The sequence below is a fragment of the Sus scrofa genome, unplaced genomic scaffold (assembly GCF_000003025.6).
Source record: "Sus scrofa isolate TJ Tabasco breed Duroc unplaced genomic scaffold, Sscrofa11.1 Contig40, whole genome shotgun sequence".
Taxonomy (NCBI): Eukaryota; Metazoa; Chordata; class Mammalia; order Artiodactyla; family Suidae; genus Sus; species Sus scrofa.
Genome location: NW_018085194.1, coordinates 334,481 through 347,213, shown reverse-complemented (window position 1 = coordinate 347,213; position 12,733 = coordinate 334,481). Strand labels below are relative to the sequence as shown.

Below are 12,733 nucleotides of genomic sequence, written 5' to 3'. Positions count from 1 at the left end.
AATTTTATGAGAATAAGATCATTTTTTCAAAATATAAACATTACCATATCCTCAAACTCAAAAGGTATCTCAAATTTAGGTTGAGTGCCTTTGAAGGATTAGAAAGAAGTGAATTGTTAGAAACAAAGGAAAGAACCTTAATGAAAGATGAGGGAGGTGAACTCAGGGTTAGGTGTGTGCTTAGAGGAGTTTATTTCTCTAGACTCTGTTTCCTCATCAGATGTAAATGACTAGACTATCATTCTGAAGTAAGATGATCAGAATATGGATTTCAATTTTTTTGTTATACAAGTCAACCTGCTGGAAGCACCTTTTATTTTTTTCTCCATTTTTAACTATTCTGCTGATTCATTTCATTTATTTTGAGTTATACATAAATGTTGGTGGTCTTTGTTATATTTTTCTTTCACATTAGTTAATGATCTCTTGGGAATTTGGCCTTCTAGAGTAACTCCATGGGGAAGATAAACAATGTAACTGAATTTGTTTTCTGGGGTCTTTCTCAGAACCTCAAGGTTGAGAAAGTGTGTTTCATGGTGTTCTCTTTCTTCTCCTCTGTCATCCTTCTGGGAAACCTGCTCATCATGCTCACAGTTTATGTGGGCAAACTTTTCAAGTCCCCAATGTATTTCTTTCTCAACTACCTGTCTTTTGTGGATGTTTGTTACTCTTCAGTCATAGCTCCTAAGATGATTGTTGACTTATTGGCCAAGACCAAAACGATCTCCTATGATGGGTGCATGTTGCAGCTCTTTGCGGCACACTTCTTGGGTTGCACTGAGATCTTCATCCTTACTGTAATGGCCTATGATCGTTATGTGGCTATCTGTAAACCCCTACACTATATGACCATCATGGACGGAGAGAGATGCAATAAAATGTTGCTGGGGACCTGGTTAGGTGGGTTCTTGCACTCCATTATCCAAGTGGCTCTAGTAGTCCAACTACCCTTCTGTGGGCCCAATGAGATCGATCACTACTTCTGTGATATTCACCCTCTGCTGAAACTTGCCTGCGCGGACACATACGTCATTGGTGTCGTTGTGATAGCCAACAGTGGTATCATCACTCTGGTGAGCTTTGTTATCTTGATAATCTCCTACATCTTTATCCTGGTGTACCTGAGAAAGCAGTCAGCAGAAGGCAGGCACAAAGCTCTTTCCACCTGTGGCTCCCACATTGCTGTGGTCATCATCTTTTTTGGTCCCTGTACATTCATGTATATGCGTCCTGAAACTACCTTTTCAGAGGACAAGATGGTGGCTTTGTTTTATACCATCATCACCCCTATGTTAAACCCCATGATTTATACACTGAGAAATGCAGAAGTAAAAAATGTAATGAAGAAACTGGGGGGCAGGTGGATTTTCTGGGAAGCAAAAGGTAAATAGTTGGAAGTAACAATACAAGGTGGATGAACTTCAATGTTCTCATCTGCACAGGGAAGGCAATAATAACCTCACAGGGATGTTTTTGGAGGAGCAAATGAGAGAATAAAATGGTCTATAGAAGTAAGATTTTTAAAATCACTATTACTTTATTGGTTTGAAAAGTCTATAAGCATAATTTTCTAAAATATCAAGGACAAAGAAATCTCATTAAACTCAGAAGTTCAGCATGATCATACTCAGCACCATGATTTTCTCCTCCCCATTTCCCCATTTGCCAATGTCTTTAAAGAATGAGAGTCCTCTGTGAAGTAAGGCTGTTTTCTAGTATTTAAAACCATGATCGTTACATACTGTGCACTCAAAAGTATATGCTGTATGAATGAAAAGCTACATGGAAGATGACGTAGATCTGAGATGTTCTGATACAAATCCTCTAAAACAGTGAAAACTAAGTTTCCTGAGGTTGGGATGGAGGGCTGTATGTGCAGAACATCAACGAGATAAAGAACAGACTTGGCAAACAAAAGACCTATCCTTGTCCTCTGGTTTGGAGAAAAAGTTTTTTTTCTTTCTCTAGCTCAGTTTCTTCACCCAAACATCCCATGAATGCGCTTCTGCTAATTGACTCATCTTTACTAGTACTCTGTAGCTAGAGAACCTGTCCCTATTAATGTAAAGTGACTAACAGGAAATGCTCATGAAACTGAAGGAAAACAAAATACTTCTAATTAATACATGATTGTGCCTCAATCAAGAGGGTCAACACAATTTGCTGAAATTCATGGTTGGGAAATCATATTCCCTCCACTGTTTGAACCAAGCAACTTTACTGAAAACCGTGAGCCATTTATCACTGCTTCCTTGATTAGCATGACCTGATTTCCAGCTGTGGATTCCAGAGACATTTGTTCTGAACAAATAAACATATCTTTCTCATGTGAACTGACACTTCCTGGTGCTATATTCCTCCTTCACTTCACCCAACCTGAGATCACATCACTGATTATCTCTCTGCAAGTGTTTCATTGTTTTTTCGATAAATCTTATTATTCAAGTTGCTGCCCATACCTGGGTCTGTGTTTATTGTTGTGGAGTGTGGGTGTGTGTGTGTATACAAGTGTGTGTGTGTGCATGTGTGTGTATTTTGCACTCACACATTAGGTTGAGGAATGTAATGTAGTCCTTTAAAAAATGATCTCTAATGATAAGGCATTCACAGAATTAAGATAAGAAAGATCAAAATGAAGCAAGATACCTGGATTCAAAGTCACAATTAGGAGTCCCTTGCCCTGGGCCACACAAACCCATGCTTATTGTCCCTGCTCGGACATATACTCACTGAATCTACATGAACCTCCATTTGCTCAATTTTAAAGTGGTCCATAGGTTGGTACTTCTGAAACTTGTCTGATCATTGAAATCATCTTGAGAGGTTCCTGAATAGATAAAAGCATCTATTACAAGAAATTCTGATCCAGTAGGCTAGTGTTAGGGGGTCTAAACAAATCTGCCATTTTAACAATCTTCTCTGATAATTTTTATCCAGGCAATGGTACATCCAAGACCTTAGACTTGGAAACACTGGAGCTTGTTGATGTTCTTAGAGCACAAGGGGTTTATGGATCAATAAAACCCCAAGAGCCTTACTTTCAGATATATATTTCTATATTTCTGCTGTAACACAAAGAGACCTAAACTTGAAGTAAATTTATAAAATTCTGGAATGAATAAATGATTCCCTTTATGTCTCTGCACTAAAGACTTGACTACCAAGGGACATTAGGGATATTGATAGTCTGAAGTCCCTAGGAAGGTAAAAACTGACAGATTCAGTACTCTCAAAGATCAACAAAGAATCTATATATGTATTTGTAACTGGGTCACCATGGTGTACAGTAGAAAATTGAAAGAACACTGTAAACCAGCTATAGTGAAAAAATAAAATAAAAATCATTATATACAAAAAATGATCAACAAACAGAACATATGAAATTGTTTTCTTGTTTCTACTGTTGCGGACACGCAAAAACTGTGGCAACAGAAGGAGACAAACAGCACTTAGAGATAGGGAAAAGCAAGGTTTATTCAACACCGGTGCAGGCTCAGAGGAGTCACCTCCAGAGTCTGAGCACCAGGTCTTTGTCCTCAGTAACTTTATACACTACAAGGTCTTGATTTTTCCATGTAAGCATCCTGGACCTCCCCCATCCCCAAGCAGACAATCTTCCTCCCTAAGAAACTGAGCGGGCAAGGTTACAGAAGCAGAACTGATAAGCAATGATGGGTACCTGATTAGCAGTGTTGCTGGCTTGGATATAGGGTACACAGTTGTTACATTATAACAAGAAGGGTGGTATAGTGATAAGCATAGCTGGAGAGTCTTGCAGCTGCCTTCTTAGCCAAGGGGGGGTGTTTTTTAGTTAAAACTACATTTCATTCCCCCCTCTTGATGTTCAGGGTGCATCTGCACCCTTTACAAATCATCATGAGTCATAACCCTTTGGTAGCCTCTAATAAGTAGCAGGTGGGAGGCTGTTTTTCTTTCAACCATGGTTCTTATAAAACCTTTTATAATATTTATCAGGAGAGGTATAAGGCAGGGAACAAGTAGGCACCCTGCAAGTATAACCATTACTATTTTGACTATTGTCTTAATTCTTCCCAACCAAGAGAACCATTTACCAAAGAAACTGTCTGCATCCTATCCTTTCCAAGTTTGTACAGGTACATGGGCTAGTTTAGTCATGTGGTCAGCAATTTTTTTACCACCTTTCCAGTGTCATCTATTTGTAGACAGCAATTACTTAAGTTAAATTTTCCACAAACCCCTCCTTCAGAAGCAAGTAAATAATCTAAGGCCAAGCGATTTTGGTAGATTGTACTGTGCATTTTAGTTTGTTGTTGGGCCAATATAGTCAAGGCCCTTGTAGTGTCATTTGTTATAAGTTCTAAAACCGCCTGTAGTCTGAGGATGTGGCTCAGCATATAGATAGGGGTGCGATATCCCCGAGAGCCATCCTTTGTCCAGGTGGCAGGTCCATAATATTGAATTATCCATTCTGGGGGCCGGGCATCATCTTCCCAGACTCCAATTTGGAGAGCCCTCTGGTCTCTTTTGGCACCCTGTATCCTATATATAGGAACTCCCAGTTGCTCCCATAGTGACAGTAGGAGCAGGAAGAAGGAAGGTCTGATTGTTCCCAGTACACATGTCCCAGCCCAATTTGGGGGGGAGTATGGAAGAGGCCATTTTTTTTACAAATCCAATATAATCCCTTTGGTGCCCGCCACTGGATATCAGCACTGATATCTTCCCATGCTTGTCAAAGGAGGGAAAAGTTAGACAAGGGATTAGGTTTGGGCTCTGAGAGATTGGAGGATGACCACCATTGAGTCTTTTGGGCAGTCAGATTATAATATCTTAGGCCTAAACATGTTAGGCTTTCAACTGAAACATTAAACCATCCTCCCCAACTCGTAAGACAATTTTTTCCAATAATAGCAGTTTTGAGGAGCCATAGCCCATTGGTGAGTTGGGGGTATGTAGTCTCATTATGAGGCTCTAATGGGTTCAGTTTTCTGGCTTGCCAAGGCCAGTGGTTTCCTGTGTTTGTTCCCCCACATACATAACAAGAGGAGACCTTGAGAGTTTGTGCAATAGTTTCTGCCAGGGCTAAGAACAAGTTCTTAGTTGTGGCCAGAATGGGAGGTGGGGTGTTTCTTATCTCTTTATAAAAGGAATGAAAGACACTGTGAGAGGCAGCTTGGAGCGCAAATGTGATTCTCTGGAAATGTAGCACAGCTCCAGGGTCAAGGCCTCTTCCGTCAATGTGAATGTTTATTTTGAAACCCTCCTTCCATTTGGGCTCACAGGCAGCCGTTTTCTCAAGCTTTAGCTGTGCGTTGACTGACCAGCTTCCGGTGTGGTCAGAGCAGGGCTTTGAGATCGTCGTCTCCTTCTCTGTATTGTCAGGCAAAGAGGTCTGTCCGGATCGAGGGCAGTCTCCCACTCTCCATGGTTGTCAGCTGGGCCAGCTGGTTTAACTCTGGAATGATGGATCCAAGCATCTATTCCTGTTACTTTAAGAGCGGTGGGGGTGGTTAGAATTACAGTATAGGGGCCCTTCCATAGGGGCTTCAAGGGCTCCTTTTTCCAGGCCTTTATCCACACCTGGTCCCCCGGCTTGTGGGGGTGTACTGTTATACCTAAGGACACAGGTATTCTGTCTGTGACCCATTTATGTATCTGAGAAATAGTGAGCCACAGTCCTTGTAATTGTTTATGTAATTCCAAGTTTCCCAACTCCCTGGTGTTTCTTTTTAAACTGATTAGTGGAAGTGGCCTTCCATATAAGATTTTAAATGCGAGAACCCTATTCCCGCTCAGGGTGAGCATCTCACTTTTAAGAGGGCCACCGGCAACCTGTCTATCCAGGGCAAGCCAGTTTCCTGACATAACTTTGTCAGGGTCTGTTTAAGGGTTCAGTTCATGTGTTCTACTTTCCCTGAACTTTGAGGGCGATAAGCAGAGTGTAGTTTCCATCGAATCTGTAAAGCTTTTGCCACCTGTTGTACTGTTTCGGCCACAAATGGCGGTCCATTATCTGACCCAATGGTCAGAGGCATTCCATATCTGGGAATAATGTCTCTCAGGAGTGCCTTGGCTACTTCCCTTGTCTTTTCAGTTCGGGTAGGGAAGGCCTCTACCCATCCTTCAGGCAGTTATGGTCTTGGGGCCCCGCTTCATCTGGCAGAAAGGTGGCTGGGTTCAGAGTTTGTACAACCTCCAGTTTCACTTGTGGATTTCACATAGTAACCCTTGATATTGAGTCATTCGGGCATGTGTGAGCCAATGGTAGCCCCTGGTATCAATTAGGGTTACAACTGAGTGTGGGACTTTAACATTGAGGTTTAGTCCCAGGGTCAACTTGTCAGCCTCTCTTACCAACAAGGTGGTAGCTGACAGAGCTCAGAGAGAGGGAGGCCATTTGACTGCAACTAAGTCAATTTGTTTAGACAGATATGCCACTGGCCTCTGCCAAGGCCCAAATTCTTGAGTTAAGACTCCCAAAGCCATCCCAGTTTTTTCTTGAACAAAAAGGTTAAATTCTCTGGTTATATCAGGAAGTCCCAAGGCTGGAGCCTCAGTGAGTTTACTTTTGATTGTCTGAAACGCTGTCTCCTGGCTTGGTCCCCATTTAAGGGGAGCCTTTTCTTCCCCTTTTAGAGCCCCATACAGAGGCCTGGCCAGGTCTGAAAAACCGGGGATCCATATCCGGCAGAATCCTGCTGCCCCTAGGAACTCACGAACCATCGGGGGGTAGGGACAGGAATGGCACAAACTGCCTGCTTTCTTTCAGTCCCCAGCATTTGTCGGCCCTGCATGATGTTGAAGTCCAGATACTTGACTTGTTTTTTTGCAGATTTGTGCCTTTTTCTTTCATACCCGATACCCTGCTTCCATCAGTAGGGAAAGGAGAGCTCTTGTTCCTTCTAGGCACTGAGCCTCTGTGGTGCCAGCCAGTAAGAGGTCGTCAACATACTGTAGCAAAACACAGCCCAGTTTTTGTCCAGGAAATTCAGCTAGGTCAGCAGCTAAGGTGCCACTAAAAAGAGTGGGAGAGTTTTTGAATCCTTGTGGGAGTCTAGTCCAGGTGAGCTGTTCCTTTGTCCCTGTATGTGGATTCTCCCATTTAAAAGCAAACAAGGGCTGACTGGCAGGTGCCACCTGGAGGCAGAAAAAGGCATCTTTTAAGTCCAGGCAAGTAAACCACTCAGCAGTGGAGGGGATCAGCCCTAGCAGGGTATAGACGGGTGTAATGTGACCATTGTTTCATTTATGGCTCTCAAGACCTGTACTGGGCGGTAGTCCTGTGTTCCCGGTTTTTTTCACGGGCAGTAAAGGGGAGTTCCAAGGGGACTGACATTTTATTAACAGTCCATGTTGAAGCAGCCGATCCAGGTGAACATGGATTCTCAGTCGAGCTTCTCTGGAAATTGAGTATTGCCGTAGCTTTATTGGTTGAGCTCCGGGTTTTAGATCAATCAAGACAGGAGTGTGGCGTTTTGCCAGTCCTGGCGGGTTTCCTTCAGCCCAAACCAATGGGTATTTAGTCTCTAGTTCTGGGGGAATGGTCCCCATTTCTGAAGGGGAAGAGTACAAGCACCATTCCTCTTCCCTTTTTACAGCAGGAGCCATGATTAAAGGAGAGGGGGGTTCTGTCAATTTAAGTTGGGCCGATCCGTCAGTAGAAAAGGAAATTTGTGCCCCCATTTTAGCCAGCAGGTCTCTTCCCATCAGGGGGACTGGGCAGTCAGGCAGGTAAAGAAATTCATGTATTACTTCATGGCCTCCTATCCGACATCGTCGAGGACCGCAGAAGGGTCTGTGTGGTTTGGTTACCTGTGGCCTCAACAATGGTGGTTTCTTTCCCCGAGAGGGGAGCCACAGGTTGTGTAACCACAGAAAGTTTGGCACCTGTGTTAACCATAAAGTCTATGGGGTGGCCCCCTACTTGAATTCTGACCATAAGCTCTTGGGGGCCCAGTTGGAGAGAGCCTGGTCCCCCCTAATCAGACTCAGCTGGCTGATCAGGTTGGTGCTGAATGGCTCAGATCGGTACCAGCTAGGTGGGGCCTTGGTCTTTTTTTCAGGACGGTTGGGGCATTCATTTTTCCAATATCCCTTTTCTTTGCAGTAAGCACATTGGTCATGTTCCAGGGGACTCCTTTTCCCTGGCCTTGTGTCTTGTCCCCTATGGGGTGGTCCCACTGGGGGCACCAGTTTTGACAGGGTGGCTGCCAGAAGAGCCACTTTTTGTTTTCTTTTCTTTTCTGCATCATGGCGGGCCACCTGGTCTTGGTTAATAAAAACCTTGTTGGCTATTTCCAACAGTTTAGTGGCATTCTCTCCTGTAAATCCTTTTAATATCTGTAGCTTTTTATGGATATCTGATTGGGCTTGTCCCACAAAGGCAGTATTTATCATCCATTGGTTCTCAGGGGCCTCGGGATCAAACGGAGTGTAGGTTCAGAAAGCTTCACAAAGTCTCTCACAGAATTTGACTGGGCTTTCAGTCAGCTCTTGTAGTATCTCACTGATCTTAGCTATATTAGTGGGGCTTTTTAGCCCCAGTTTTTGCCCCCTGTAGGAAGGCCTGCCGGTACCTCTCTAGGTTACGCTTCCCTTCTTCAGTGTCATAGTCCCAGTGGGGGTTTTCTTCTGGGAAGCCTTCCCTCACCCAGTTTGCCAAGTCTGCTCGACCCCCCACGATGGCCTGAAGCCATTTTTGGGCTTCTGTTCCAATTCGCCAGTGCTCTTCAGTGTCAAACAGAGTAAAAAGGAGTTGCTGGCAGTCTATCCAGGTGGGACAGTGTGTCTGGAAAATGAATTCTAAGAGATCAATCGGTGCCTGAGGCTTTTCAGAATATGAGGGCGCATGGTGTTTCCAGTTGAGGAGATCAGCAGTGGAAAAGGGCTGGTAATAATAAAAACGTCCCCCCTCTTGTATGGTCCCATTGGGGGCGACTTGCTGTGGTCCCCGTGTCTCCCATAAGGGCATTTTTAATGCTGGAGTGGCTGCTCCCTGAGCTGAATGGAGATGCCTGATAATAGGTTCTGGAGAATCTGGCTGCGGGGGTGATATCGCCTCGGGAACTTCAGAAGCAGAAGGAGGAGAAACAGAAGGCAGTAGGCTATCTGGCATCTGGGGACCTTCGGCTCCTGGAGGTGGGGCTGGCAGCACATAAAGTGGTGGCATAGGGGGCAAGTCCTAAGGTTCCCCTTGATAAATAGGTGGCACCTTCTTTTGAGACAAGGTTTTCTTCTTGGACTGGGCTACTAGCACCCTACACTGTCCCTGGTCTGTGGTGCAGAACCGAACCTATGGGGGCCTCAAATAGGCAATTTCCAACCATTGATCAATATACAGAAATGGGTCTGGGTGTCCAGGGTCTCCTGTTATAACATTATATACTGCTGCAACTGTGAACACATCTAAGGTCCCTCCTGGAGGCCAGCCAACACCAAAGGAGGGCCACTCTAGGGTACAGAGGGTACACAGTTTTCCAAGACTCAGCTTAACACCATAATCTCTAGAAAATCCTTTCTTAAAATTCTTAACCATACACTTTAAGACAGTGGGCTTGGAAGTCGATTTACCCATTGTGTGAAGTCCCACCCTGTGCCGGTGACACAAGACAAACAATGAGGACAAGGCCTCAGGTAACAATCGTTTCATCCACCTGACCGCTCCCCTGGAGGAGATATTTCAGGCACCTCTTAGCATAGGTGGGACTGTAAAAACCCCAATGTCAGGATCCCCCCGAAGAGGGCCACCATAAGTCATATGAGGGTCGCCGTGGAACTGCAGGTTAGGACTCACTCTGGCTCCGTAGCCTAAAGACGGTGGAGCATGGGCTCTCGTTCTCTCCAGTCACTCACACACACACACACACACACACACACACACACACACCAGAATTGAAAAGCCTCCCGATCCCAAGGGAGCAAACCCTGACCTGAGTGACCCTTTGGTCACTGAGAGGTGATCAGTCTCTCCTTCCGCTGTATGGTGGTTCCTGACTTGGGCAGATGTCCCCGGGGCACTCAGCAGTCTGCCGTCCTTTCCAGGAACCTGTTTCCACTCTCCTTCTGAGTCCGTTCAGGAAGCGGTGTGGGCCAAGGCCAAGGCCCGAGTGAGGGTCTGGATCCGGCAAAATGGCCGGTGTGCGCTATCCACCTGTCACCAGGCCAGCGACCGTGGCCTCCCCCGGTTCCCCGACAATGGTGGCACAAGAGGCCAGCTTGGTTGTTGGCTTCCCGGCCAACACACCAAAATGTTGGGGAAACCGCAAAAACCGTGGCAAAGGAAGAAGACAAACAGCACTTAGAGATAGGGAACAGCAAGGTTTATTCACCACCGGTGCAGGCTCAGAGGAGTCACCTCCAGAGTCTGAGCACCAGGTCTTTGTCCTCAGTAACTTTATACACTACAAGGTCTTGATTTTTCCATGTAAGCATCCTGGACCTCCCCCATCCCCAAGCAGACAATCTTCCTCCCTAAGAAACTGAGCGGGCAAGGTTACAGAAGCAGAACTGATAAGCAATGATGGGTACCTGATTAGCAGTGTTGCTGGCTTGGATATAGGGTACACAGTTGTTACATTATTACAAGAAGGGTGGTATAGTGATGAGCATAGCTGGAAAGGCTTGCAGCTGCCTTCTTAGCCAAGGCGGGGTTTGTTTTTTAGTTAAAACTACATTTCACTACCACTGAGTTTATAAATGTATTCTGGTTCAAAAAAGCTCCTCAGAGTCAATCGAGTCAGAAGAGCCTAGAGATTCTTCTTGGTTCCTTGGAAAGAGATGGGTAAGAATCATGATAATTCAACATTCTCCAGTTTCTGTGGGGGTGAGTCTCATCAACAACATCATTCTATTTTATAGACGTAAGATCTATATATAGCTTTATAATCTCACTGTTAAAAGAAGGCAGATGTGACTTTGATTACAGCCTTCACTGATGAAAATAAATGATAACCCTTTTATTTTCTAAATGAAATAACCTAGTTTATTTCACAGTAGAAACAATATATCTGTGTATCTTCTAGCCTGTGGTTATACTCCTGTCCCCTGGAATAGCAAAAAAAAAAAAAAAAAAAAAAAAAATTAAAATATGTATTACTCAATTGAATAGGTAAAGACAGCTTTCATGTTCCTCTACATGTTCCTATCCCTTTTCTCTTTTGAACATATCTACGAGATTGAAACATACATCACATGTCAGAGCCTCCAGAATTTTCACTACATTTTTTAAAATAGTAACTGAGTGAGAAGTCCTCATCTTGACAGTATTCTGATGTGTCCAGTTCTTACCTGGTGACCTGCTTTTTTTTTGTGTTCTGAGGTGTAATATAACTTCATTGCTTACTTCAGATCTTCAAAATCATTCTTCTTCTACACTTTCAGTGTAAAAAATCCACAAGGTAAGTGCACCACAGTGTAGAGAGATGCAACACTGTACATACTCTTTGTACTCCATAAAAGTCAATGATACAGTCCAACATCACATGTACAGATATAAAATTTCATTTTCCTCAAGCTAACCTACCACTTCATTTTATTTAAAAAAAAATGGAAAACAACACGAAGTGTATCTGAGCCTAATCTGCAGTTTGGAATTTAGCCTAGTCAAGCCTGACCTAGGTCAGCTGAACCCCAGTTGATCCAAAGACAAATGAGCAAGAATTTTCAATGTCTAATGTGTAAGTGGTGAGTTTAGGAATGGCTGATATATGACATTATTGAGCTGATTTATCTAAGAATAGCATGATCACACTGTAGGAGTGGGAGGCATATTCAATTTTTTTTTTTTTTTTTTTTTTTTTTTGCTTTTTAGGGCCTCACCTGAGGCATATGGAGCTTCTCAGGCTAGGAGAAATTGGAGCTGGTCTACACCACAGCCACAGCAACATGGGACCTGAGCTGCCTCTGCGACCAATACCACAGCTCATGGCAGCACCGGATCCTTAACCCACTGAGCAACGTCAGGATCTAATCCATATCCTCATGGATACTAGTTGGGTTCATTACCACTGAACCACAACAGGAGCTCCTGGGAGGCATATTTTTGAATTGGTAAAACCTCCAGTGTATTTAGTGAAAGTGCTTTGAAAGGAGCTGTGTAAAAGGCCAAGCAGGGCAGAATGGGCATGAGGGACAGTAATAATAAAAATAAATAATGAATAATAAAAAGCAAATTCTAAATACCTAAGTAGGCAGCCAGCCTCCCTCCCTTTATTTCATCCAGGATAACACATAGGAAGAGAAGGGCATAGTACTACCACACTTGGGTAGATTCCTTTTCACCCCTCCTTTGTTGATAAATTATAAGAATAGAGTCAACACAAGATAAGTATGAGCCATGTTCAAATAGACTTCTTTAAGACATGTCTTTTCTTAGAAGCAACAAAACAGTGAATTTGTCACAGTGAGAAAATATAATCCAACACTGGAAAAAGTGGCCTACATAAGCATCAGGAACAAGCTTTTGAAAAATAAACACTGGAATTTGACAGCTGCCCATGCAGCTCTGATGGTTCTGTCCCCCTTTGCCTTCCTGAATTGGATCAGCCTCCCAGCAGGTAGTCACCACCAGACCTATGTCAAAACAAAACCCTGACTTGCTTTGCTATTGTCTTGCTCAGCTCCTTTTCAATGTACTTCATTATTTTTCTGCCTCCCATCATGTTTTAAGTCTCCTAAATTTTCAGGCAGTACACATGTCAGGGTCTTGTTGGAAGAGAAACTATATTGCCAAAATCTTCATCAACCTCTAGCT

At 43.8% G+C, this 12,733-nt stretch overlaps 1 protein-coding gene across 1 annotated transcript; it reads left to right on the top strand.

The window, feature by feature from the left end:
* The first annotated feature begins 440 nt into the window (after nt 1-440).
* LOC110258737 (olfactory receptor 4S2-like) lies at nt 441-1,391 on the top strand. Its single transcript, XM_021082006.1, has one exon. The coding sequence runs from the start codon at nt 456-458 to the stop codon at nt 1,389-1,391; it is 936 nt and encodes a 311-aa protein (XP_020937665.1). The 5' UTR covers nt 441-455.
* Nucleotides 1,392-12,733: the final 11,342 nt, after the last annotated feature.